The following is a 25,855-nucleotide window of genomic DNA, read 5'->3' as shown; positions in this document are numbered from 1 at the left end:
AAAAAAAACGAAAGGTTGCTTATAAACAAAATCACTTCTACCAAATCAACCTGGGTCAAATGATCATTTGCAAAACCATAGCCAACAAATAGTTGGAAAGGTCAATGAACAAGGATACAACAAATAATCTTTTTAGTTTCAAACAAAAATATATATCACCAATTTCACGAACTTTTTATGATTTTTCAATTTTTTGACGGAACTAACCCAATATGAGAAAACTGGATCAATAGATCACTTACTATTTGACAGGTAATCCTGAAAATTGAAATCCTTTTTTGAAAACCTGTAGCCATTCGCATTTATCGCTTTATTTGAAATTTTGTTTTATTCGAGAGCAAAACTTCCCTTTCTTTTGGCAAAAAAATGAATTAACTTAGAAAGAAAACAAAACGCACACTACGAAAAAATAAGAAAAAGTAACGTCAATGTTTCCTGAAAAAAAGCAACACGCGATCTCCCTAATAAAGCGGACGAAGATACATGCTTTTATGCCGGCCGCTCATGAAATTCAGCACTTCATTTTGCGATTTATTTTGTTGATTTTCATTATATGATAAGTTGCTTCGTGATATAACACTACCATCGCTAGCTCGCTTGTGCATAGATACGTCACATGCTATTGAAATACTCTTGCTTTTAAAAAATCCACTATCTAAATCAAAGTTATTCAATTTTTTTTGCCTTTATTCACGTTATCGCGTAATGTGCCTTCAATTTACAATTAATGAGAACTTAAAACAGAGGCTATTAAACGCAAGCATAGCGTTGCAAGCTGCCAAAAAAATGAGACGGAAACCACTGCGTCAAAAAATGAACACAAAAGCGGAAGCTAAGCTTCGCATCACTTGCAATACAATGCGAGCGTAGAATTTCAATCTAGCGACTAGAAAGAAAAAGAGGCAAAAATAACAATTAAAAAAACAAAGAAAAATATTTGAAAAAAAAAAAAATTAGAAATTCATTGTCAGAAAAACAGTCGAAGAAACATAACTACCAGTATTGAATAAGCATTCAGTCTTTACCAAGCAGTCAGTAAGCCGTCAATACGTGGGAAGAGGCCCATTCAACGAAAACGCCCATTGGGAAGACACCCATAGCCCAAAAACAAAAAAGCCATAAAAATAAATAATTAAATTTTAAGCCACAAGCCACCCGATGTTTTTTTCAAAACAACTATACATTTTTGCACTTTAAACGACACATAACAAATTGACTAAGCCGATAAACAGTTAGACGAGGCTTTTAAACAATAAAAAATCATAACAAAAAAAAAGGAAAATACACCAAGTCAGGGCTAATAAATTTACAAAATGCAGGAGTGCACAACAGCACTTCCAAGTACTAGAAAATATGCTTACATCTCAAGAAGAACCCCATGATATGGTAACAAAGCCGACGATACATAAGCAGACAAACGAAAGTCCGACAATTATTTTTTCCCGGAAAAAAATTCTTATTTCTTACATACTGAAAAAAACAAGGTTCGGCGGGGACTCGAAACCCAGTCATTAAGGTGCAAAGGCGACCGCCCTACTAAAGCACCTTAAATTTCTTACAGATGCATAGGACAAATTGTTTATGGAAAAACTTTAATACCCGATTACAAGACCCGCAAGTGTAATGAATACTTAGGAAAAAGTGAAAAAAAAAACTTGCAAACAAAAAAATCTGTCAACTCGATTTTCAAAATCCGAGTAGCTAAATTCACAAATAACAGAACATTTTTCAGGTATAGTTAGAAATCTTTGAATTAGAAGAAAAAATCCATGCTGCGAAAAGTAAGCCGCAAAAACAATTAGGTTCAATGCAGATTCAATAAAGTAGCAAGTTCAATTTTCAACAGATTTTACGGAAAAAATTGTTTGCGGAAAAAAGTTTAGTACCTAATTTCAAGTCTCTCGCACAACAAGTCTCTCGCAAAAGTTTAGTACCTAATTACAAGTTTTTTGTGCTCTCGCAAAAAAAGAGAAAATACTAGTCAAAATGCGAATAAGTAAATTTTAGCAGTATCAACTCCATAACATTTTCCGAAAAAAAAACCGCCAATATACAGTGGGAAAAGAGTTTCGCAATTCACAGAAAAATATAGATGGCTTTAAAGCCCTTTGAACAACTTTATGATGACAGTTTTTGACTAAATTAAATTTATTTGAAAAAACTGGATTGATAGGTAAATTTTTTATTTCGCTGGGAAATCTGAAAATTGAATTCTTCTTTCGAAAGTAGAAGTCGATATGTATTTCGTGACCTTTACACTTTCGCTGTTCGATAGTGAAGTCTGCCTTCTTTTAACAAAAGAAATGAACTAAACTTAACAAGAAATCGAAAGTCAAACCGCGAAAAATTACATTTGAGCTTGAACAAATTTACAGACTTTGCCTGAAAAAAATAAAATCATCGGATCTTTATAAAAGTCTATATGAATTTTTAAAGAAACGCATATATGGCCGTAAAGCTTTCGGAAAAACAGCTTTAAAACCGCTAAAAACTAAGTTTGAGCTTGAACAAATTTTACGACTTTTCCTCAGAAAAAAAGGAAAAAAAAACAAAATCATCGCGACCAATTTACGAGTCTGAACTAGATTCATCGACTCTTAAAAGAGAAAAAAAACCTCGATCTAAACAAGTGATCTCACTTCGTTCATTGACGCTTCAAATCACCTTGAGTTGAGTCAATATTGTTCGTAAGTTGAGACAAAAAAGCTAACAACCAACATTTTTCAAGACTTCGTTCCATCGGTGTAACTTCCCTAGTGTCGCACCGCGTACTATCCCAAAATACCCTAGTATTTCTACACAGAGGCGAGGCTGCGCTTCGCAAACATAGTGAGAACACGACAAAAACGCAGCTCTATAAAAAGAAAAAAGCAAAATGAAATAAGCCTCGAATTAATGAAAAAAAAATACGACTGTGTCGAATTCGGTTCGTCGACCTAGATATTAAGCTTCTCACGCACTAACCACTCAGCCACGGACGCTTAATTGTTCACTGCCACAAATAAAGCAGAGAACAGATTCTACGAAATTTCCATGCTACAGATTGTGATTATTATAGCATAAGTGCCAACAAATGAGCTTCTTGTAAGTTCGGTTGGAAAAAAAATAGTTTCGCGCTAATACTCTATGCTCGTAAACTCGCTAGTGTAAACAAATTGACCAAAATGGATGCTTTTGATTAGTTTTCAACCATTTGGAACAGTAATAGGCACCTTATGCTGCCTGGCTGAGAGATAAATACACGCGCAGGCTATCGTGACGGGAGAGTATCGAACGAAGATATTGGTCCTCAAGCCATCGTTCATGTAATTCCTAAACAGAACAAAACCCAACATGCACACCCCTATACGCTCACCTTGCTCCACTCAAGATTGATTGATTGAGTAAGTTGAACATTGTTTGGTTTGATCGATCGACATTAAGCTGCAGGGCTAAAGCTAAAGTAAATACATTAGTTGTAATTTAGTTGAATAGCAAAATAGCAAGGCAACTCCAATCAAACTGGAGGTCGTCTCAGTTTAGCGCCATCTCGTGGTTTGTTTGAGAGGTTGATGCCTGCCTGAAAAGACACTTGGATTCACATAGTAGCGAACATAAGTGAAGTTGAAGTTCAAGGTCAACTACCATTTTTAAACAAAAAAAACAATAAATTCACCTAAAATTATTTTTTCATCCGTGTGACACTTAAATATACATGATTTTCTTCTCAATTTTGCAAAGTGCACATAAGTTATTGATACTGTTTTGACCAAGTGTTTCAAAATTTTCATATAAAGATAATTAAAATTGGGAGGCTTCTTATTCAGCTACACAAGTAGTTTCTTCTCTCTTTCCCTTGTAATGGAAAGCAAACCGTAGTGAACCACCTGGTTGCCCGACTGCCTGTCGCATAGTATACCTTCTGAGCCGGCGGTCTAGGCTGCTCAGAGCACCAGCCCCTCCTCTCCTCTCTTAGGAGAGCCGAACAAGCGAGACGAGAGGGGCCGCCCGCCGACGGAACAGTCATCAGGTCATGTCAGTTGAAGACAGAAGCCTTCAACTGTATAGGGTGAGAGCATAGTTCTGCTACAAGAAAACAACGAGTTAGACCAAATCCACGGCTTAAAACGATACTTGCCCCTAAGTTGAAGTTTCATGACTTTCAACGATATAGCCCCTAAAGTTAGGACGCTCTCGATACAAAAGTCTATGGCTGTTCACAAGTAAAAATTGACTTAAGTGAAAAAACGTATCATATTCCACACATTTGAGGAAATGTCGTCATTTATACACAGAAGCGAAGTCGAGCATCGCACCACCTAAGATTCAGGGCAAGCGTAGCAATGCAAGCGAGCGAATAGCAAACGAGATGGAAATTACTAAGTCGAAAACAATATTGAAAAACGTTTCCTGAAAGAAATGGGAAAAAACACAACCACCAGCATTAATTAAGCGCAAGTATAATTTACCGAGCCGTCAATACGCCAAAAAGACTTGGGTAATACACGAAACTAAAAAAAAACTTAAAAATGCGGTCAAAAAAAATTCGAAGAGATTATGTTGTAAAACTTGGAACTTTCACACCACAACCGATCTTAAATATTTTAAATGATCAATTTTTCCCTCCAAACGACACAGCGAGTCGACTGAGCCGATGAAAGATTAATCGCAACCTGTCTAATTGACAAAATAACGTTCAACAGACAGTTGGAAAAGAGTCAATGAAACAGAAAGAAGCAAAGAAACAAGAAAAAGGAACTTGACTTATTTTTTTGAAAAAACTTCAACTTTCAATTTAGAAGTGAAAAATATATGGCTTGAAAGTCAGTTGATTATCAAAAACAATTGACATTGACACTTTGTTGATAAAATCAACTCAACTGGAGAGAACTAGATCAAAAATTAAATTTTTTTCCACTGGCATATGCTGGTCAATTTATTTGAAAAAACTGGAAATCGCTGGGAAATCTGAAAATAAAATTCCACTTCCGAAACTAGAAATCGATCGCGTTTTTCGTGACTTTTACACTTTTGCTGTTCGATAGTGGAATTTGCATCCCTTCAAAGCAAGAAAACGATTGAACTTTAAAATGAAGCAAACTCAAGCCCCAAAGAATCAAATTTAAACGTAAACACATTTAAAACAAATTAAAACAAAAATCACGACCTATATAAGAGTCTGAATTATGTTGATCGACTCTTAAAAACAAAATTATTCAAAATCTGAGTTGATAAATTGAAAACGTTATTTCTCGACTGTCGATAAGAGCAAGACTTGTTTAGCTGAAAAAATTCATTCTTTTAAATAAGCCGCCAAAAATTAAGCAGACAAACTAAGGTCCGACTATTCCATTTTTCCCGAAAAAATCACTTTCATAGATGCTGAAAAAAACGAGGTCCGACCGGAACTCAATGCCCAAGACATAGGGTGCGAGAGCAACCATGTGACCTTTAGAGCAAAAGTGAGAAAGAGCATGAAGTTTTTTTAGGGATCAATTGTTTACGCTAAAAGTCTAAGTTCCGATTACTAGACAATTGCCCTTGCAAGCGCAACATTGTTCATGGGAAAAAGATTATTTCAAGATTTCATAAAAAGGTTTCAAAAATCAGAAGACAACTATCGGAAATTTAAATACAGAGGCGAAGCTGAGCTTCGTATCACTTGCAATACAACAAAAGAAAAAATAAAAAAAAACGAAAACGTCGAAAAACTAGATCTAAGAAAATGAATAAAGCTACTTCTGAAACCAAAAAATGCCAAGACAATGGAACGTGAAATTAGCAATAAATTAGCATCAGTAGATATTTTACAAAGCGGTAACAAAGCCGAAAACACCTCATGAAGACTTATTGGAAGTTAATAAGTCATCCTCACCCTCAAAACACTCAAAAAACTTTAAATGCTCCTGTTTAGCCCAATAAATGGGGGAAAATCCAAAAGAAGGCAAACAAACATTTTTTGCTCGTCAAAAGGCACAATATGAGGCAATTCAGCCAAAAAAATACAGGAAAAAAACCTATCAAGCCAAAAAAAGCCGAAAAAAAATGTTGTCATTGAAATATTGAACTAAAATTTCTATTAAAACTAGCGTTTAACGCACCTTCGGTGCTTCGAAATTTTTCGACAACTCAGTGAAAACCGCATATATTGGAAACAACATCTGCAAACTTTTAGTGTACTCTGACTGCACCCAATTACAAACTTTAAATTTTTTTTATTTCCCATTTTAAAAGTATCATCTCAAAAACTTAATGGGCCTCTGGAGAAATTTGGAGGCCAGATTTGCAACCACTGAGAGTCCCTGAGAGCACACTACTATTGGGTAAGGAGTCCAAAATTTTGTGAACTTTTTTAAATCTAAGTTTCCCGAAAAAAAAAAATTAAAGAAAAAACGTCTTATCTCGGAAACTAAAAGGATTTGAGCATTCATATTAGGAGGCAAGATTTGAGACGCCTGGGTGTACGCTGACAATAAGGTTGTATCTTCATCAAGCTGGTAGTTTCAAATTTTTTGAATTTCTTTGTAGATAAGTTCTTTGAGAAATTTTAGAAAATCAAAAAACGTCACATCTCGGAAACTTAAAGCATTTGAGCAGTCGCGTTTATCATTCGCATGTGGCAAGATTTGTAACTCTTTAGAGTACCCTGACAACACCGAACTATAGCGTTGGGAATTTCAAATTTCGAAAAAAAAATTAACTTCAACTTTCTGAAAATTTTGAAAAATCACAAAAAACGTCACATCTCGAAAACTACAAAGAATTGGGCAGTCATATTTGGAGGCAAGATTCGCAATCTTTGAGAGTACTCTGACACGACCTAACTACAGGGTTGGGAATTTCAGATTTTTAAAAACTTATAATAATTTAAGTTTTCTGAAAATTTTTGAAAAAATCACAAAAAACATCATATCACCAAAACTACTAAAATTTGAGCAGTCACACTTGGAGGCAAGATTCGCAATCTTTCAGAGTACTCCGACACGACCTAACTACAGGGTTGGGAATTTCAGATTTTCAAAAACTTATAATAATTTAAGTTTTCTGAAAATTTTTTTGAAAAAATCACAAAAAACGTCATATCTCAAAAACTACAGGGATTTGAACAGTCATATTTGGAAGCAAGATTTGCTACTCCTTAGGATACTCTGGCAGCATCCAACTACAAGGTTGGGAATTTCAAATTCTGAGAAATAATTAATTCAAATTTTCTGAAAATTTTTGAAAAAATCACAAAAAACATCATATCTCGAAAACTACAAGGATTTGAGCAATCATATTTGGAGGCAAGATTTGCGATCCTTGATAGTACTCTGACAGTACCCAACTTCACGGTTGGGAATTTCATATTTTAAAAAAACATAATAATTTAAGTTTTCTGAAATTTTTTTGAAAAATCACAAAAAACGTCATATCTCAAAAACTACAGGGATTTGAACAGTCATATTTGGAGGCAAGATTTGCTACTCCTTAGAGTACTCTGGCAGCACCCAACTACAAGGTTGGGAATTTCAAATTCTGAGAATTAATTAATTCAAATTTTCTGAAAAATTTTGAAAAAACCACAAAAAACGTCATATCTCGAAAACTACAAGGATTCGAACAATCATATTTGGAGGCAAGATTTGTAACTCCTTAGAGTACACTGACAGCGCCCAACTACAGGGTTGGGAACTTCAAGTTTTTTAAATTATTTTGTCATTTGAAATTTCAGTTATTTTTTGAAAAAACCTCCAAAATCGTCTTATCTCGTTAGCTAAAATGAAAATGATTCGGGCATTCAAAATTGGAGGCCAAATTCGCAACCCCTAATTCGATATGGGCTGCTTAATTTAAACTCGGTAAAATCAAATTGGAAAATCGAAGAAAAATTCTTAACCATTGCAATATACGATATAGCTTAAACATGCAAAAATAATACGTTGAAAAAGCTTTAACATGGCGAGATAGTGAAGCCCGCATTTAAATATATAATAGATTTATACCATTTTGTTCGATCTAGAGATGAGCATTAAAAAAGTAGCATTGAATTAACATCGGTAGAAATATTACCCAGCGGTAACAAAGCCAAAAATACCTCATGAAGACTTATTAAATGGTAATAAGTCAACCTCAAAACACTCAAAAAACTTTATTTGCTCGACGAGTGAAACAGTATGAAGCCACTAAACCGATATAAAAGAGACCAAAAATATTAAGTCCAATAAAATAATGAATGGGAAAATGCTGAAAAAACCAAATAAACATTTTTGGCTTGTCAAAATAAGCAATATGAGGCAAATCAGCCGATATAATAAAGGCCGAAACCTATCAAGCCAAAAAAGCCGAAAAGAAATTGTTGTCATGAAAAACTGAACTATTATTTCTATTAAAAAGTATACCATTTTGTTTGATCCAGAGATAAGCAGTAAAAACGTTTCCATTGAAACGACTTGAAATTAGGTCAGTAAGCCAGTAAAAAAATAGAACACGTCAAATCCGAAAACGTCAAAAAACAATCTATCAAAAAATATAAACCTAATTTTGAAACAAGTATTCCAAGACAATAAAATGTTAAATTAGCATCGATAAAAAAATCACCCAGCAGTAACAAAGCCGAAAAAACCTTATGAAGACTTAGTAACAAAGTTTAAAAGTCATCCTCAACCACAAGGCACTCTGAAAACTTTTTTCCTCGACAAATGAAACAAAATGAGGCCACTTAACCGATATAAAAGAGACCGAAAGCTATTTAGTCATTTAAATGGTGAAAAATGCCAAAAAAACTATTTAAAAAAAACATTTCTCGCTCGTCAAAGAAGCAATATGAGGCAAATCAGCCGATATAATATAGGCCAAAACCTATCAAGCCAAAAAAAGCCGAAAAAAATTGTTTTCATGGAAAAAATTGTTTTCATTATAAGCTGAACTTAAACTAAGCATTTCTAAATTTGACCATTCCAAGACATAGGGTGCAAAAGCACCACGTGCCTCCAGACCAAGAGTGGTAAAGATCATGGAAGCTTTTTTTAGGGATCAATTGAATACGCGAAAAAAGTATGGTTCTGTTTAATGGACATTTCCACTTGCAAGCGTAACATAGTTCATGGGAAAAAGAACCTGAGCTTCGAATCACTTGCAATACAACATCAAAAAAATCATAAATCCGAAAACGTGGAAATAACGATCTATCAAAAAATCTAAAGCTAGTTTGAATTAGAAGTATGCCAAGACAATGGATTGTGAAATTATCATCAGAAGAAACAATATGGGGCCACTAAACCGTTATAAAATAGGCTGAAATCTATTCAGCTCAAAAATTGGAAAATAAAAAAGCTGAAAAAAAAAACAAACTTGAGACTAGTAGGAAGTTTTAGGTCCCTCTTACCCTAAAACCACAGAGATGCACACGCAAACGACGCTACATGACGCATCGAAAGACGCATCATGAGGCCAATCAGTCAATAAAATATAGGACGAAACCTATCAAGCTAAAAAAGCCGAAAGAAAATTGTTGTCCTGAAAAACTGAACTATAATTTCTATTAAAACTTATACCAATGTTCGATCCAGAGATGAGCAGTAAAAATGTTTCCACTGAAACGACTTGAAATTAGGTCACTAAGCCAGTAAAAAATAGGCGGAAATAATTTGGGCAGAATTAAGTTTTTCGGCGAAAAAAAAATAAGTAAATATACAAAGTCAAGATTAAAAAATTACGAAGTCAGAGTTAAATCAGAACAATAAAAGCAACTATGATTTTCAAAAAAAAGCTAGAAAAAAAACAACTCTACATGACAACTAATCCGACCGTTTTTTTTAATGGATTATTTCCCGTAAAAAAAACAGGTCCTGTCAGATTCAAACTCAAAATTTTGCAGTCCGAGGCGCATTCGTTCCCTTCAGACCAAGTGCGCCAAAGACGCAAAGAAATTTGAACTCTTTATGCACTGAAGCTAAATTAACCATTTCTAACTTTGACTATTCTGTGAACAAAGTTAGTTTTGGGAGAAAAAGTCTAGTACCCGATTGCAATACCCTTGCTTATCGCAAGGGTGATTTCTTAAAAAATCGACGCGGTTCGAGGAATCATTTAAATCTTTTCTATTGACACTATTGTTGAGTATAATTTTAATTGCAATAACACGTGACTAAATTTAATGGACGCAACATGTGATTGAAACTAAACTTTTATTTTCGAAGTTTCAACTGAAAAAAAAAAGTTTGTCTTCCGCTATAGTCTTTGAGCATCAGCCGAAACAGTATCAAAAACGACAGAATAAATTTCAGCAGAAGGCATCCTTCCCAAAATTTTCCAAATTTCCCTCTTTTTCGAAAAATTCTGGGCGTGTACACAGAGCAAAAAAAGAACATGAAAAACTAGCATTTCCGCTAAATAATAGAAAAAAAAGAGGTAAAAAAGCAGGTTACAAAAAACCCTACGAGGTAAAATAGAAAGAGGCTATTGGTTTTTTGATTAGATCATTGGTGGTTATGGAATAAAGGTGCGGCTCTGCCTTAATGTCATTTCGATCAACCAAAACAATGAAGTCCGTAATAATTTCAGAAGATTGATTGAATGATTACTTACCAAGCAGTCTGTAGGACACGCCTCCTCTGGCACCCTAGCGCCTGGAGGACACAGGTGATCAGCTGAAAATACACAGACACGCTGCTTCAACCCACTATTCACTCAAACACACGCGGCATCTAATACCTCAAAGCACGTCATTACCCTCAACAATCACCCACCCCCCCCCCCACCCCCAAAAAAAGAACTGGTTCAATCAATTGTCTGGAGATGTAAGCTACAAAGCCAAAGACAACGGCAATACCCTCCAGTAAAAATAAATTCTCTAGACAACCTGTTTTGAATATAGCCACACAGTTTGACATTTAGCAACCTCGGAACTCTCTGATAAAACCAGGTTTCAAGGGGATAATCGAAAACAAAGCGTACTTTTGTATTTTTTCCTCACTTTGATGATTTTAAAAGAAACCCTTTGATCTAAAAAAAACAGCGACTGAAACGAATCTTTATACAAATTCAAGTTCAGAAAACGCCCCAAAACTATGCCCACAAAACGCCCCCACTGGACATAGCTTATGGGAGGTCTTTTGAAGATAGTAGATGCCGGGAATATGTTTAGCAGAAACAGAGTTGTTTACCTTGTGGGGGTGTTTTACGTGCACACAGAAGCCCAGCTCCCTCAGCAGTTTCCTCTCAGCTTTAATAACCTGGTTCTTAATGTATTGATAGTTTCCATCCAGCATCAAAGGCTCTGGAGGACTGAAAATACACGTCACACAAGTGTGAAACAACATCCAACACAACGAAACAAAACAACAGCCAGGCACAACCCAACATCTGATCTTTCTTCTTGCTACTTTGAGATTTTGCAGACTGAGGCGCAAAATCAACAAAAACTGACCTACTTTCCCATCATACCTCCAACATGATAGAATGTTTCAACATTCTACTTACACGTAGACAATGTCTTATAATAGTATTCTTTGAATTATGATTTTAGCTGAATGTTACAGGCTACATGAATGAGTCAGGCTACAAAAAATTGCTTGAAAGATTAAATCGTCATTTCGAAGAACAATAGGTTGCCAGTTGAGTATTTAAATGATAACTTACAGGTTGGCTCTTTTGTGTTTGAGGTAATGGAAAACATTTATAATGTCTCGGTTGCGTCTGATTGCTTCCTCTATCTTGGAGGCCAGAACGAGCGAAGCCATTGCGAAGATCTAAGTAAACTATGAATTACATCAACTAGTACAATTAAAGGGAAATGCAGATAAGCATAACAGCTAGTTGCAGACCTCCATTGGATTGTTGACGAAGGATTTGAAGTAGTAAAATCTTTGAAACAACACTTGCGCAGTAGCCATCGCAACCTGAAAACACACAGAAATATGTGATGACTTTTATGATAAATTGCTAAATGTATCTAAATGATTTTTATCAATATTAATAATCAATGGTCTTGAAAGCATGTGACTCTTTTCTCACTTGGGGTAGCTTGAGAAGAATTCCTGCCGTTTGAATCAGTTCGCATCCAATGTATCTCAAGTCATATTCAGACATGGAGTCCAATCCGTCTTTTTCAGATGGACTTGGGGATATTTTGTCATTAGTTAAAATGACATTGTCCAGGTACAGTTCAACCCTCGAATAGCCCCAATCTTTCTTTGAAACAAGGGCTACAGAGTCCATCTTTTGAGATACTGTAAGGGTGGTAGTTCCGGTTGAAATAATACTTGCCGACATAAAAATGTCTAAAAAAAAGGTTGAACGATTAGAAAAGATTAGAAAATTTCAAACTTAAGCAAACCAAAGCATAGGTAAAATATTTTACTTATAATCAAAAATTTATTGCACAAAAAAAACTTAAAAAATTTAATCAAACTCATTCGTTTTATTGAAATTAGAAAGAAGTGATTGGTAGTTAGCTATATTCAACGTTTCGTACGCATGACAGTCTTCGACGGCTCCCGCAACATCGTAATTCCTTGTGTATTCATCAACAACTGATAATCCCCCACTAGGAGTTTGTGCCTCGCTAATCTGAGTTTGATTATTATGTTCATCGTCTTCAGCGGGTGAGCTCAAGTCCTTCTTGATTTCCTGTATGCCTTGATTAATGAGCATCAAACGACAGAGAATAAGCCGGTTCTGCAACCTTATCTTATCCCTTTCAGCATGCATAGCTTGCAATTGCGCTCTCAAACGTCTGGACCGCTCACTTGTGGTATCTTCAACCATGCCATTGCCGAAACTGTCCAGATCTGTTCCATTACAAGTCACTGCTTTATTTTCATCAGAACTCGAGTGGTCAAGCGAACACTCAGCTTCAGAAACTTGTTTGCTCAACTTCTGCTCTTCACTGTCCAATTGACTAAAATCTGATATCAAAGTTTGCAATGTTTCATTTAGCGTATGAGGTATGTTGTTGTTGTTGTTGTGGATTCTCAGAAATACTTCTGATGGGACTGCTCCCAGTTCATTTCTTCATTTCTATTGGCTCATCAGGAAGAATACTATTCATATTGCTAACTGAAAATTTACGTTTTTAGACAAAAAAAGTAGCAACTTAGTTGTGACACTCGCCGGAAGTATAGTTAGTAGCAAAAAGTTCGGACAGACAAAATTAATTAAAAAGAGCAATTGACCTATTTTGGCAATATTTTGCATGCAAAATCTAGTTTTTCAGTCCGATTTTGTGTCTCAAGGTTGTACTTCTGCTCTTCACTGTCCAATTGACTAAAATCTGATATCAAAGTTTGCAATGTTTCATTTAGCGTATGAGGTATGTTGTTGTTGTTGTTGTGGATTCTCAGAAATACTTCTGATGGGACTGCTCCCAGTTCATTTCTTCATTTCTATTGGCTCATCAGGAAGAATACTATTCATATTGCTAACTGAAAATTTACGTTTTTAGACAAAAAAAGTAGCAACTTAGTTGTGACACTCGCCGGAAGTATAGTTAGTAGCAAAAAGTTCGGACAGACAAAATTAATTAAAAAGAGCAATTGACCTATTTTGGCAATATTTTGCATGCAAAATCTAGTTTTTCAGTCCGATTTTGTGTCTCAAGGTTGTATGAAAAAAGAAATTGCATGCAAAAATCTGTCAAAATGTTACGATTGCTCTTTTTAATTAATTCTGTCTGTCCGAACTTTTTGCAACTCTCTATACACAACGACGGAAATTAAACCCTAATCAAGACCAAATCCTATGTGGTTTTCACCGTCTCCATGTGTTATTCCGCTAGAAAAGCAGTCGAACTCTCCGAGCAAATACCATTTTGACGTTAAACGCTTATGCTGAAAAACACGATCGAAACGAGGGTGGAAAAATTTCCATTCGACCAGAATGCCGCTAAAACATGGTTTGACAAAACGATTTTTATTTTATGGTAGCCGGTGTAACATTCGCCTGGAAGTTTATACCAACGGAAAGCTAGATTTTAAAACGACTGGCTTCATATTTTAACCGTCTCTACCAAAGCCAGTTCAATGTGTGGTCCATTAACATCGGGTAGACAAAGTCGTTACTATTCAAGGCTATCGGCCAGATCGCGCAAATTAACTTAGTTACATGCAAAATAGTGAGCTGAAGTCTGGTGTGACATTCGACCAGTATGGACAAAAATGCAGATTCGGCGATTTCGAATAGATAGCAGCTAACTTTCCGAATTGACAGTTTTGAGAGATTAGTGACGTTATGGGGACGATTAGTCAAACGGTTAAGGTCAAGATATTCTGGTATTTTGAAATTTTAAAAATTCGAACTGAGAAGTCGAACTTCTGAGAAACGACAAAAACCGCCATTTTGGAAGAAAACCAGAAGAAAATCAGAACAACAATAGTTGCGACGAAGATAACTACGAAAAAATCGAAGATCAGAATCGCAAAAAGCAGAGTTAACAGAGACCGCTCCGAGTTGCAATGATTTGTGACATTCGACCAGAATGGCCAAAATGCGGTCTCTGCAGAATTCGGTATTTTAGCAGCAAGCCTTCCGAGTTGGCGATTTAGAACGGATAAGGACGTTATTTGAACGATTAGCCAAACGGTGAAGGCTAGAAGATTCTGGAATTCTAATTTTTAAAAATTCGAATTATGACGTCATATTTCTGAGAAACGTCAGAGACGGCCATTTTAGCTAAAATAGCAGAAAGGAACAGAACAACTTTATCTGCGATTACGAACAGTACGAAATCGAGACTAAAAAAAACAACAACGAACTACCGAACAGCAGAGGACGTTCCGAGTTGCAACTATTGTGCTGTTACAATAGTTGCAAGGCCGTTGCGAGCAACGGTGAAGGGTAAAACCCAGCCTTCCGAGTTATTGTGAACTGGATATTAAGAAGCTTGATTCACCGGATTCAAGAATCCGGAAGGGTCTCGGGACGTGGACTTTTATGAACTTATATTGAATTTTAGCATCCTGTCATGTCCTGACTTGAATTTAACTGATATTTTGATTAGTTTTGACAAGGATGAGGTGCTAGGAGTAGAGGGGAAAGGGTTGATCCATCTTCGATGGAGATGATGATTTTTATCTACTGAACAAAAACAATAGTAATATAATAAGTAGTAGCCCTGTTTTTAGGAGTGACCTCGTGGTCTGGGGATACTGAGACCCAGCCATGAGCTCACTATTTTTGCATGTAATCTAGTTAATTTGAGCGTTCTGGTCGAAGCCGGAGAACAGTAACGTTTTTGTCAGCCTGATGTAAGAAAGACCACCGAAAAGTACTGGCTTGGTAGAGACGGTGAAAAACATGCAAAGCTCTGTTTAGACGCTAGCCAGTCGTCTTAAGACTTAGTTTTGTTATCCGTCGATATGTATCTTCCGGGCGAATGTTACATGTATGTTTTTATGGCGCTCCTGGGTGTTATTCTTTTTTAACATCATGACCGGCAGAACCGTTAACGAGCATTCCGCGCCGAGTGGATGCTCACATTAACGCCCTTATTAGGCCTAAACCGCCGGGGCGGAAGGGTAGTTCGGAACGCGGAAGCCTTCCGGATTGCCGTGAATAGTTTTTTAACCTAGTTAAGACCGAAAATTCACGAACCAGGAAGGGTGGGGGGAATCGCGAACCCCTCATCCCCTGAGTGGTTTGTGACCAAAAACACTTAAAGATATAAGCAAAACCAAACAAAAAATAGTATAGTATCCAAGAAAAACAAAAAACATAAAAAATAACCGAAAAAACCAAAAACAGTAAAAAAGTAAAAAATCAGTAGAAATCATCCCCCCAGACAAGATGTGATTCAACCCCCCCGTTTGTTGTTGATAGATATATTGTTGTTACAGGCATTTATATCAGTCAGGATCGTTAAGATCATTTTTGTAGCCCGTTTGTGGGGCTTGTACTGTAGGGTTATTTGAGCATTTAAGCACGTTAATGATAAATTGCGCCCAATCCGGAAGGGTCAGCTGATTTGCGCTCAATTCGGAAGGGTCCGGGGTGAAGACCGATCCGGCAAGCAGTACAGGGAACAACAGGAAGAGGCTCAACGACAACTACAATCGACTGTTGGGTATCGTTAACAAGTTTTGTATCCCTTTTGGTACAAAAAGTAAGATAGTAATCTGTGGGGGGCTCGACAGTGCTGCACTGTAGTGACCCTTCACCGAACTGCGAATATCCGAGTTAAGCACCTTAATTCGGAGATTAAACAAACCCGGAGGGGTATAGTATTACTAATATTATTACTTATATAGCCTATATTAATAGTCTTATATCATTTTTCAGTGAAAAACAACGAAAACAGACCGGTTTTTAGGGTCAAAATAGCGATATTTTGATCCCCCCACAAGTCGCGATTTTTGAGATATCGATATTTTTTGAAACGGAAAAAAGCGCTAAGTTAGTGTGTTACATCGTAACTGCACTACTGTAATAAGTAGAACCGGTTAACTTTAGTTCGGAAGTGGTTGGAACTAGTTTGGTACCAAAAACCAAATTTTCCCAATTTTTGATAGTAAGAAACACTAAAAATTTGGAAAATTTTTTGAAAATTTTGAGGTAGGACAGTAAAAATAGTTGTTCGGACAACGTCCACTAGTGAATCTACAAGTCTTAGAATCCGCTACCCGAAAGCCTTCCGGGTTGCAGAGAAATCGAACATAACGTGTTTGATTTGGTGGATTCATCAATCCGGAGGGGTCCAGGTAGCATAGTTTTTCGCAAATTTTTTCTACAATAGCGTTTTAGATCGGGTCTTTTGCATTGAACTAGAAGAGTATAGGCCTTCTGAGCTCGGATCAATAAATTTTAGGTCGAAAGGACCAGATTTGCGGAAAAAGTTAGGCGGAACCTATAAGAGAGAAAATTTTTTGAGTTCGGAAAAAAGACGTTTTGGTTAATAACTTTGGAACTACTGATCATATCGAGTTGATCTTGGTACCAATAGATCAGAAATTAGCTGAGCTTACTAATAGGATCAGAAATTTTTCGGAAAAGCGAGCGAGAAAATTTTTTCAGATTGTTTTTAGCAAATTACACAAATCCGGAGGGGTACACCCTTCACGTTTTATAAATTTTTCTAAAAAACCCTTATACCCCTACCAAAAGTTGATAGCGATTGAACTAAGTAACTTAAGACAGTTCTAGACAAAAAGGGAGGGCTGAAGGCACAAGACAACCATAATAGAGTCGAAATTAGGCAAGTGATAAGACCCTTCACCGTTAGTGTGAATTGTCAAATAGGTGCCTTAACTTCAATCCGGAGGGGTCTAGGAAAGGATCCTATACCCTTCCCAGTTAATTCAAACAGCATAAGAGCAACGCAGAACGTATCCGGAGGGGTATAAGCTGAAATAAAGAAAACTACAAAAAGCTACTTTGACAGAGCTAAGGGCTCCGAAGTCAGAGGGGTCCGAATCCGGAGGGGTCTACTTTCCACAAAACCGGAGGGGTCCGAATCCGGAAGGGTCTTATAGTCGCTAATTCGGAGGGGTCCAAATCCGGAGGGGTCTACTATTAACTAACTCGGAGGGGTCCCAATCCGGAGGGGTCTATATTCTGACAGTCCGGAAGGGTCCTATTTGTGCCAATCCGGAGGGGTATCATTTTATTAAGGACTTAGGTGAACGAAAGAAAAACTAAAAAGCGAGAGGTATTAGGTTATTAATACACAGGATAGGTATCAGTGACTGCGCTGGTAACTTGCCTTTCGATAAGAACAAGACTAATACAAAACAAGTCCAAACTCGGATATTCGCGACACTAAGTCTAAATTAAAGAGAACGTGGTTCATTGGTGTGGATTGGACATAATACGTTTTTGGGAAAAGTGACTGCCCTGAGGACTTTAGTAGGTCTAGCTCGGGCAGTCCGAAGGCAGATAGGTAACACAGTACTCGGTGGGTGCAATAGACGCCCACTTGAGAAAATCACTGCCTTCAAAGTTTTGTCTGTTTGGTGCAGCACCAAGCAGGGAAAGCTTTTTCTTTAAAAGACAGGTTCGACTATTGTACTGCGACTGACTAAGAGTACAAGACACATACGTTTTTTTTATATATACATTCATATTGTGTCAATATATATATTTTTTTGTTTTTTGATTTTAAATCAACCTAAACTGAGCTTGATTGGGTAGTGAGTACACTATCTTTTAAATTGACTGATAACATCATATTGTGCTAGTTTCCAGATCTTTGGACCGATAATCGGCTAGTGTGAATAAATTTTATACAAACTGTACTCTGACAACATACAGGGATTCGTGGTCACTATTTAATAGAATCTGGTGAAATTTATTGTGTTGTGTCATTATTATTGTTAATGAAACTATAAGGTCTCTAACAATTGAGTCAAGAGTAGGCATAGGAAAGTGACAAATAAAGAATGAGTTTAGACAAGTCAAGGATACCAAAACGAGGTAATAGCTCTAGGAAATTCATACCTGAAAAGCAAAGAAAAACGATGACCGATCCTTTTGTGGATTGGATCAAGCGAACCCGGTCCGATAAAAAGGGGACGGTTTCAGGTTACAACCAAGTCTTGGTCATGATAGATCACTTCACGAAGTATGCAGAGGCCGTGCCCTGCATAACTGCCTCAGCGGAAGAGACATGCGACCACCTGATCAATACGTGGATAGCAAGACACGGATGTCCAATGACGTTTCAATCGGACAATGGAACGGCTTTCGTAGGCGAGCTTACGAAAGAGCTTATGAGACGGTCACAGGTCGCTCAGGCTCACTCCACGACATACCACCCTCAGACGAATGGCTTAGTGGAAAGACAGAATAGGACGTTAGTATCGATGCTGAGAGTATACTGTTCCAGGTATATGACCGATTGGGACAGATACCTTCCACAGGTGATGGGAGCTTATAATAGCACGCAACACTCCACCACTGGAGTCAGTCCACACATGATGCTGACGGGACACGAGAAATCTTTACCCTTGACATTCTTCTACCCAGAGTATGAGGGAAAGAAAACATCCCCACAGGTCTACGTAAGGGATGTGATCAGACGCCAACAGGAGTTGAACGACTTGTGTAGACGAAACACTCAGCAGGCACAGGCAAGGCAGAGGAAAAGATTCGACAAGAAAGACCAAGTTGCATGTAATATGTGATATGTGTGTTATGTTAGGTTATGTTATGTGTTAGGTTATTAAGATCATGGGTAAGTAGGGGTTAGTGACCATGAACAACTAAATGACGATCTTGGGAATAGATCCAAAGTTTGGACTGTCCAATCTTAGGTCGAATTCCAAAATTTTAGAAACCAATTGATTTTAATAAATTTTAGGATAAATATCTTTTTATCTGAACTGTCTTTAAGCAGATTTTAACGATGTATGTTAGGGTGAAATTGACAAGTGTGACATTCGTGATTTCTTTTCTAGATCCTGATTGATCATTTAATTGCTCACTTGAGTCAAAACTTGAAATCGAAATCAAATTAAATTTGGAGAAGAACAGTATGGATAATTTCAACCTGGATGAATTGATGGACCTGGCAGAGGCATATGTAGGACCGATGGTAGATGCGATCTATCGTCGGCTGATCGAACGAGACTTCGCTCTGGAGGACCCAGAGGTGGTCATGTTGCTGACCGCCCTGATTAACATCTTGGGGCACGACAACCGTGGGGACCGCCCCACGGAAGTCCTGTTGATGGCAGCATATGGAGAAAGAGGAGTACTAGACCGCCCGAACATGAGAGTGATGAGGTGGAGAAACGGGGCTCTCTCAGGGAGTGACTTGGCGAATGAGCCTGGGTTGGGAAGTTCTAGGACTTACCAACCAGGTGAGATGCCAATGCCCTCCAAGCCCAAACCTGGGCTGACGAGAATGCATCGGGAGATGAACAGCGAGGCGACCTCGTCTGGTTCACCACTGAGAGTAGCTGTGCCACCAAAAGGGGCGAAAGTAACACAGAAGGTTCAGACGAACCAAACCATACAAGATCTGGACGAGATGAACGATCAGTTGAGAAGTACGAAGAAGGAGTTAGACGATATGACGAAGACCATGCTGGCGATGGAGGAAGACCGGGACATGTGGAGAAAGTTGTTTGAAGACTGCAACAAAAAGCAGGGTCAAGAGATCGAACGCTTAAGGCAGGAATACAAAGAGCGATCGGAGCAGGTGGCGTTGACGACGTCCATTGAGAAAGTGATACCTGCAAGGGATATTCCTCGTGGGCAGTCCCCGATGGAGCTCTTGACACCTCGAGAAATGAGTCAAACAACGGAGACACGGCTTCCAGCAGAGACGAACCGAGTAACAATCCCGGATCCTAGTGACACCTTGGGTGATCCCGTCGTAGAACAGACAGTGAGAAAACTGATAGAGACCGCTGGACGATTGGTCGCTAACAAGAATGCACCAGGTTCCGGGGTGACTGCACCCTATGGAACGATTGACGATACGGGCAGAGTACAACTCTCCCAGACAATAATCAGACAAGGGATAAGTGACGTGACGCCACTCAGGGGGAGTTCGAAGATCACAGAGAGAAAAGTAAGGAAGATGCCAGCGAAGAAAGTGTCTCGTGTGATGGACGTGCAGAAGAATAATCAATTAAAGTATAATTTCACGGGAGTTCCGGAGACAGATCCGAGAGCCTGCTTCAATCGAGCTACCTGGAGCCCGGCTGTGAACCTGCAGCAACCACCACTCGGGACATCTCACCTGATATTGGGAGACAGCTTAGTCCGAGTGCTAACGAATTTGAGGACCTCATGGGTCACCACGGTGATGGCCTTTGGAGGCGCGACAATTGCCCAATTATACCGGATGGTGGAGCTGATGAATCCCGGGAGGATACCCAGTGTGATGATATTAGTTGGGACGAATGATATCTCCAGAGGATCAGACGAGCAGGAAGCACAGTGGGAATCAATGATGGTGTGTTTGTTCACCACTCTCTGGCAGAAGTTCGGTTGCGCGGTACTGACCGTTTGCACGGTGCCAATGAACGCAAGAAACCTGACAGCATCAGGAAGAAGGCACAACGAGGGAGTCATGAGATGGAACAACATCATAAGAAACCTAGCAAATCGAAATGCCGGAAGAATGATCCTTATGGACATTGAACACGAATTGAGAGCCATGGAGCAAGCCAGACTGACTTCGGATGGCATCCACTTCGACACCATCGAGGGACAAGCTTGGTTGAATCGAGTCTTCCAAGAACGGTTGGACGAGTTAGAAGCAGAACTCTCTGACACAGGAGTACTGAAGGAAGAGGGAACGGTGAATGATACGGTGATCACTACCTTTGTGCCTCCTAACCTGGAAACGCGTTTGGGTACAGTCCCAGCCGCAATAAATTACCGGCAACAAAGCTCCAGCGAATCAAGTCGAAGAACTGACGTGCAGGATCGGTTGGGGAAGCACCGACGAGGAGGACAATTCATCCTAGGAGAAGGATAGGACCCGTCAACCAACCAAACGAAGGAGTAGCAGGCACGTCCAGATCAGACACTAGATCGGAGACAACGAGTAGCAGTCGAGAAGAGAGACCGAACAGAGGCTCATTGTTATGGTCTAGACCCATGCCGTCTCCCTGGCACATATACAAAGAAGAACTGATGAAGCTGGACCTGCAGAAAGTAAGCTTCATCGAAGATGCAAGGAGGATGCTAAATGGAGCGACGCTATCCGTCAGCAGATTATACTCAATAACCGGCGTAGACTGGTTGATAGCCGCTAGCATAAATTTCAGCTCCACGACAGCCTTAAGATTTGCTGACTTGGAAGGACTGCCCTCCAATAACACAATGGGACCTGTGAATGCAAGACCGTTGCAGGATGTCAGATTGAACCATGAGGAGAGGAATCGTGAGGAAAGGCCAGGAAGATTCCTGACGGCGAGAGCGCCAATTGGACAACATGTGAAGATATTCAAGCAACTGACGACACCACCTAGTCATGTGAAGGAGAGAGTATACCCAAAACAAGTGAACCAAGATGTTGATGCCCAGAGATATGGCGGATTGACAGCAATAAAGAAAGATGAGAGCATCTTCGCAGCCTACGACAAAGCAGAAATGAGAAAGGCCAAGATCATGGTAGTAGCGAATTCAGAGTTCGTGTACACCTCTAAGTCTTTGTTTTGGCCGGACGTCATAATGCTGGCCGCAGTTGACCTAGACCTATTGCAATCAGTGTCATTGGCTATAGGGGTACAGAGGCAGACAGAGATGAACCCGATAACGATTGTGTTTGCTGGCATCAATGACCATCTACACAGTAGAGGTTTTCTGAGCAGGCTCAGAGATCCTGCAACAGCAGAAAACGCAGTATGGCCCGCGATAAAAGACATCCTGGAGTCAATGGGTGAAGTGGTAGACGCGACAAAGGAGGGAACATTCAACAAAGTGGCGTTGAGAGTAGTATTTGCGTTGTCTCCGGGATATGCATATCTCCCGGATGGACTGAAATTTGTGTATGCAATGGTAGCCTTACTTTCGGAGGGAAAATATGATGTGATCATATCAGCCCCGAATCGCATGATAGAAATGGAGAACCTGAGGCCACTTAAGGCTGAACTGCCTGCAGTATGGTCAGATATCTCAAACGCGATGAGAGGGTTCAAGGACCACGCGCTACACATGTTGGTGTTGGACGAAGTGCTGGGGTTGGAACTGTCCAACTTCAGTCGGCAACTCAAACTGAAACCAGGAATAGATGACGACCATCGAGTGATTACGGCAATGTCCAACGACTTGTGGTTCCGAGCAATGGAAGTGGCGAGTGAAGACACGAGAAGAAAGAATTCACTGGAGACGAGAGCTCATCTGGAAGCGATGGTGCTGAGAACCAAGCCGGAAGCAAACCAGTGGCTACACCTGAATCCGAGAGTAGCGGCATTGGGTGCAGATGCTTTTCAGCAAGGCCCAGTAATGATCACTAAGATATACGCCTACTTGTTGAAGGAGGTGAACCTGGCGGAAAATGCCGGAGAAAAGACAGCTGAGTTCGTGAACAGAATGTGTCAGATTACTCTGGAAACCTTCTGGACCCAGGAAGTGAAAGGACAGGAGGGATTTGAAAGGACAGACAGCATGCTAGAAGGATTGGGAGCCGGATGGACCGCGTCCTTCTTGGCAAAAGTCTACCCGAAAGTCTCGCACTACTTGATAAAGGAATTCCTCCAAGCGGTAGTGAAAGTATCGATAGTGGAATTAATAGCCCTGTTTGTAACATTTGGAGCGGAGAATTTCGTGAAAGGACCGGTGATACTGCTTACGGATGGAATACAGAACCTGCGACTAGATGGACTTTTGACGTTGATCGCAATAACCCACGGAAACTTGGGAGGGCTGATGAAACTGGCACGTTGTCCAGAGCAGATGAAAGAGAGAGTGAGGAATCTGGATATGAAGAAATCCACAGACTCGTGGAACAAAATAAGAGACCTGAGACACACTCTTATCCAGTATCTCTTGCAGCAAAATCGCTTTGGAACCGGAGAAGACGAGACAATTGAGAGAGAGGAAGATGTTAGACGACATGTTGGAGGCATGCCGCTGTTAACAGATTTGAGCTTAGCTATGAGAATCGATCCCTTGGCACTGATCAGAGGAGTCACGGAGTTCGTGACAGTGATCTATGGACCAGCAGTCACCTTTGCGTTCCCTGACGTTAAAGTGGAAGCATATAGGAGGTCGGTGTTGCACCTGAACCTCATATCGGCAGTGGACGGTAGTACACTGAACTGGTGTGAGCAGCACGCATTGCGAGAGCTCATGAGTGAAGATCTGTTATTTGCGAAAATATCGGAGCCAGAGATGACGGTCATCAATTTTGACGATCACTTCTGTGACCGCATGGGAGAAGTAGAAAGAGGGCACATCGAGGTGTTTCCAAAGCTTTGGAATCTGAGGCCCTATGACAAAACGAATGGCGAAATGACCAGAGTGCCTCGTCTCACAGCAGCGTATCACAAGGTGAGAGAAGAGACGAAGGACTGGGGCGATTACAAGAAGCTACCCGAAGCAATCCCCGAATTCCCTCTGATAAGAAGGATGTTGCTCGGAGCAGTCTCCGTAGTACAAACTCCTAGGTTGAGAGCATTCGAAACCAATGAAAGGAGAGTAGGGAATTTCTCGGCGACGATGGATCCATACTTCGTGGGGAGAAATGCCGCCGTGTTACAGTAAACACGATTTGCGTACACGGATCAAGCGACGAGAAGGCGAATAAGCAGCGCCGCTACTCCCAAGCCTGAAGGATTTGATGAGGAATGGAGACGACTAGGCTCAGCTCCAATGAGGATGAGAGGCAGGACTGAATTGCCTGAAGCCTCAGTAATCCTGACTAGTGTGAGAAAAGAGATGAAAGTTGCGGGAATATTGCAGACGAGAATTTTCCTAGCACCCTTCGGCTGCGAAGAAACTAAAGTGGTCCATGGAGAAGAGGAAGATAAATCAGCCGGTACATTGCTCATACCGAGATTCCAGGAAGAAGCTGATGATGACAAACAAGGACCATCGAACTCGAATGGGGACAAGTCAGAAGGAGATGACGGACAGGGTGGAAACCGTCAGACGGAAGAACCCATGCAACAAGATCAAGCTGGTGGGGAGGACGACAGGGCATCGACAGGAGGAACATCCAGCCTGGATTTCAATATCTTCAGTGATCTTGAGAATAATGCAGACACGTTGGAAACGACTGAGCCAGCGGATGAAGGCATCTCGACACTGGAACCTCCGTCAGCCTTTGAGGAGATGAAACGGAATTTGCCGGAGAGCAGCTCTCCTGGCAATACAAGAAATAACGATCAGAGAATCCTCATGGAATCACCTCGGAGGAGAAGAATAGAGGCCTCAGCCAGAGTACCTTTCTTGGGAACGCTACCCGAAGAAGAATGGGAAGTACATCACCGAGACCACGAGAGTAGGACGGGATGTAAGCTGGACAGAGTGGCGTTCATGGAAGAAGTCTGGACTGTGATTCAGAGCTATGGGACCCAGTCCATTCTCAAAACAGGTCTCAATCAACCCTTGGTGAGAGAAGTACTTGACAAGCTTGATGAGTGTGAAGGGAGACTGAGTGAGTTATTGATCGACTCAGCCACTGATGAGAGTGAAGCGAATTCTCCCATCAAGATGACACCGCAGGACAATGAAGGAGAGGTGGTGTACCTGTCAAGGACCAGGAGAGGAACGATGCGATCGAAAATGGTGATTGATAAAATCAATGCGATGAAAATGAAGTTAGGCAGCAGAGTGATGCCGAGGAGGATTGGAAAGACGAAAGTGGATTCGGAAATATCGATGAAAGCTGGTAACTCAGCGAAAAGAAAACGAGTAGAGGAAGTCATGGATTTGGGGCAAGGTGATTACCAATTGTCTGGCACAGATAGAATATTAACTGATATAGCGATGGTGCCACCCATTCTCATGGCGGGGTTAAAGTCAACCGGTTATAAATCCAAAAGGAGTGACCGCACTCTGACTGGAGCGACTTTAGAAATGGAAATACTCAGTCAATGTGGAGAGAGTAAAATGAGGGACTTCAAGCCATCTCCAATGAATCATGGAAAGGGAAGTGTTGCAGGACAACTAACACCAGTGGAATACAACAGACTGACAGTGTCTGAGACAGTGTCGATAGATGAACCCACCGGTGGATACATGGAGATGTTGGAATACCGAAACTCGGCTAGAGGGCATGTAATGGCCCTGGAAGAGGAAAAAGCCATGGAGGGTTATCTGGAAACAATGTTGCAAGGCACCACCTTCAAGCAGAAGGCGTACGGAACTTTGGCGTCGTCTGACGTACAGGCGGAGACGATCGAGCAGTTGGTGAGCCTTCCATGGAAAGCAGTAGTATTGAGGTATTTCGAAGAGGAAATGAGGACTACGCCAAGAATACATGCTCTCGTGGCAGTAC

At 39.9% G+C, this 25,855-nt stretch overlaps 2 protein-coding genes across 4 annotated transcripts in view; both read right to left on the bottom strand.

Moving 5' to 3' along the window:
* Window positions 1-25,855, bottom strand: part of LOC134844510 (cyclin-L1-like) — a 213,885-nt gene that overhangs the window by 4,180 nt on the left and 183,850 nt on the right. The window contains exons 2-7 of one of the 2 annotated variants that reach the window (XM_063861222.1): window positions 11,977-12,245; window positions 11,787-11,861; window positions 11,602-11,711; window positions 11,127-11,247; window positions 10,549-10,610; window positions 3,213-3,312 (exon numbers count right to left, since the gene is read on the bottom strand). In XM_063861222.1, coding sequence (XP_063717292.1) covers window positions 3,213-3,312; window positions 10,549-10,610; window positions 11,127-11,247; window positions 11,602-11,711; window positions 11,787-11,861; window positions 11,977-12,234 — 726 coding nt within the window. In that variant the 5' untranslated portion in view covers window positions 12,235-12,245. Of the gene's footprint in view, window positions 1-3,212; window positions 3,313-10,548; window positions 10,611-11,126; window positions 11,248-11,601; window positions 11,712-11,786; window positions 11,862-11,976; window positions 12,251-25,855 lie in introns of those variants that run through there. The other variant, XM_063861221.1, reaches the window with a different exon arrangement.
* LOC134844511 (ectonucleotide pyrophosphatase/phosphodiesterase family member 5-like) overlaps window positions 1-25,855 on the bottom strand; it is a 232,724-nt gene that overhangs the window by 23,020 nt on the left and 183,849 nt on the right. The window lies entirely within an intron of this gene.

The sequence above is a fragment of the Symsagittifera roscoffensis genome, chromosome 4 (assembly GCF_963678635.1).
Source record: "Symsagittifera roscoffensis chromosome 4, txSymRosc1.1, whole genome shotgun sequence".
Lineage (NCBI taxonomy): Eukaryota > Metazoa > Xenacoelomorpha > Acoela > Convolutidae > Symsagittifera > Symsagittifera roscoffensis.
Note: the sequence above shows the minus strand (reverse complement) of the source record. Positions and strands in the feature narration are given on the sequence as shown.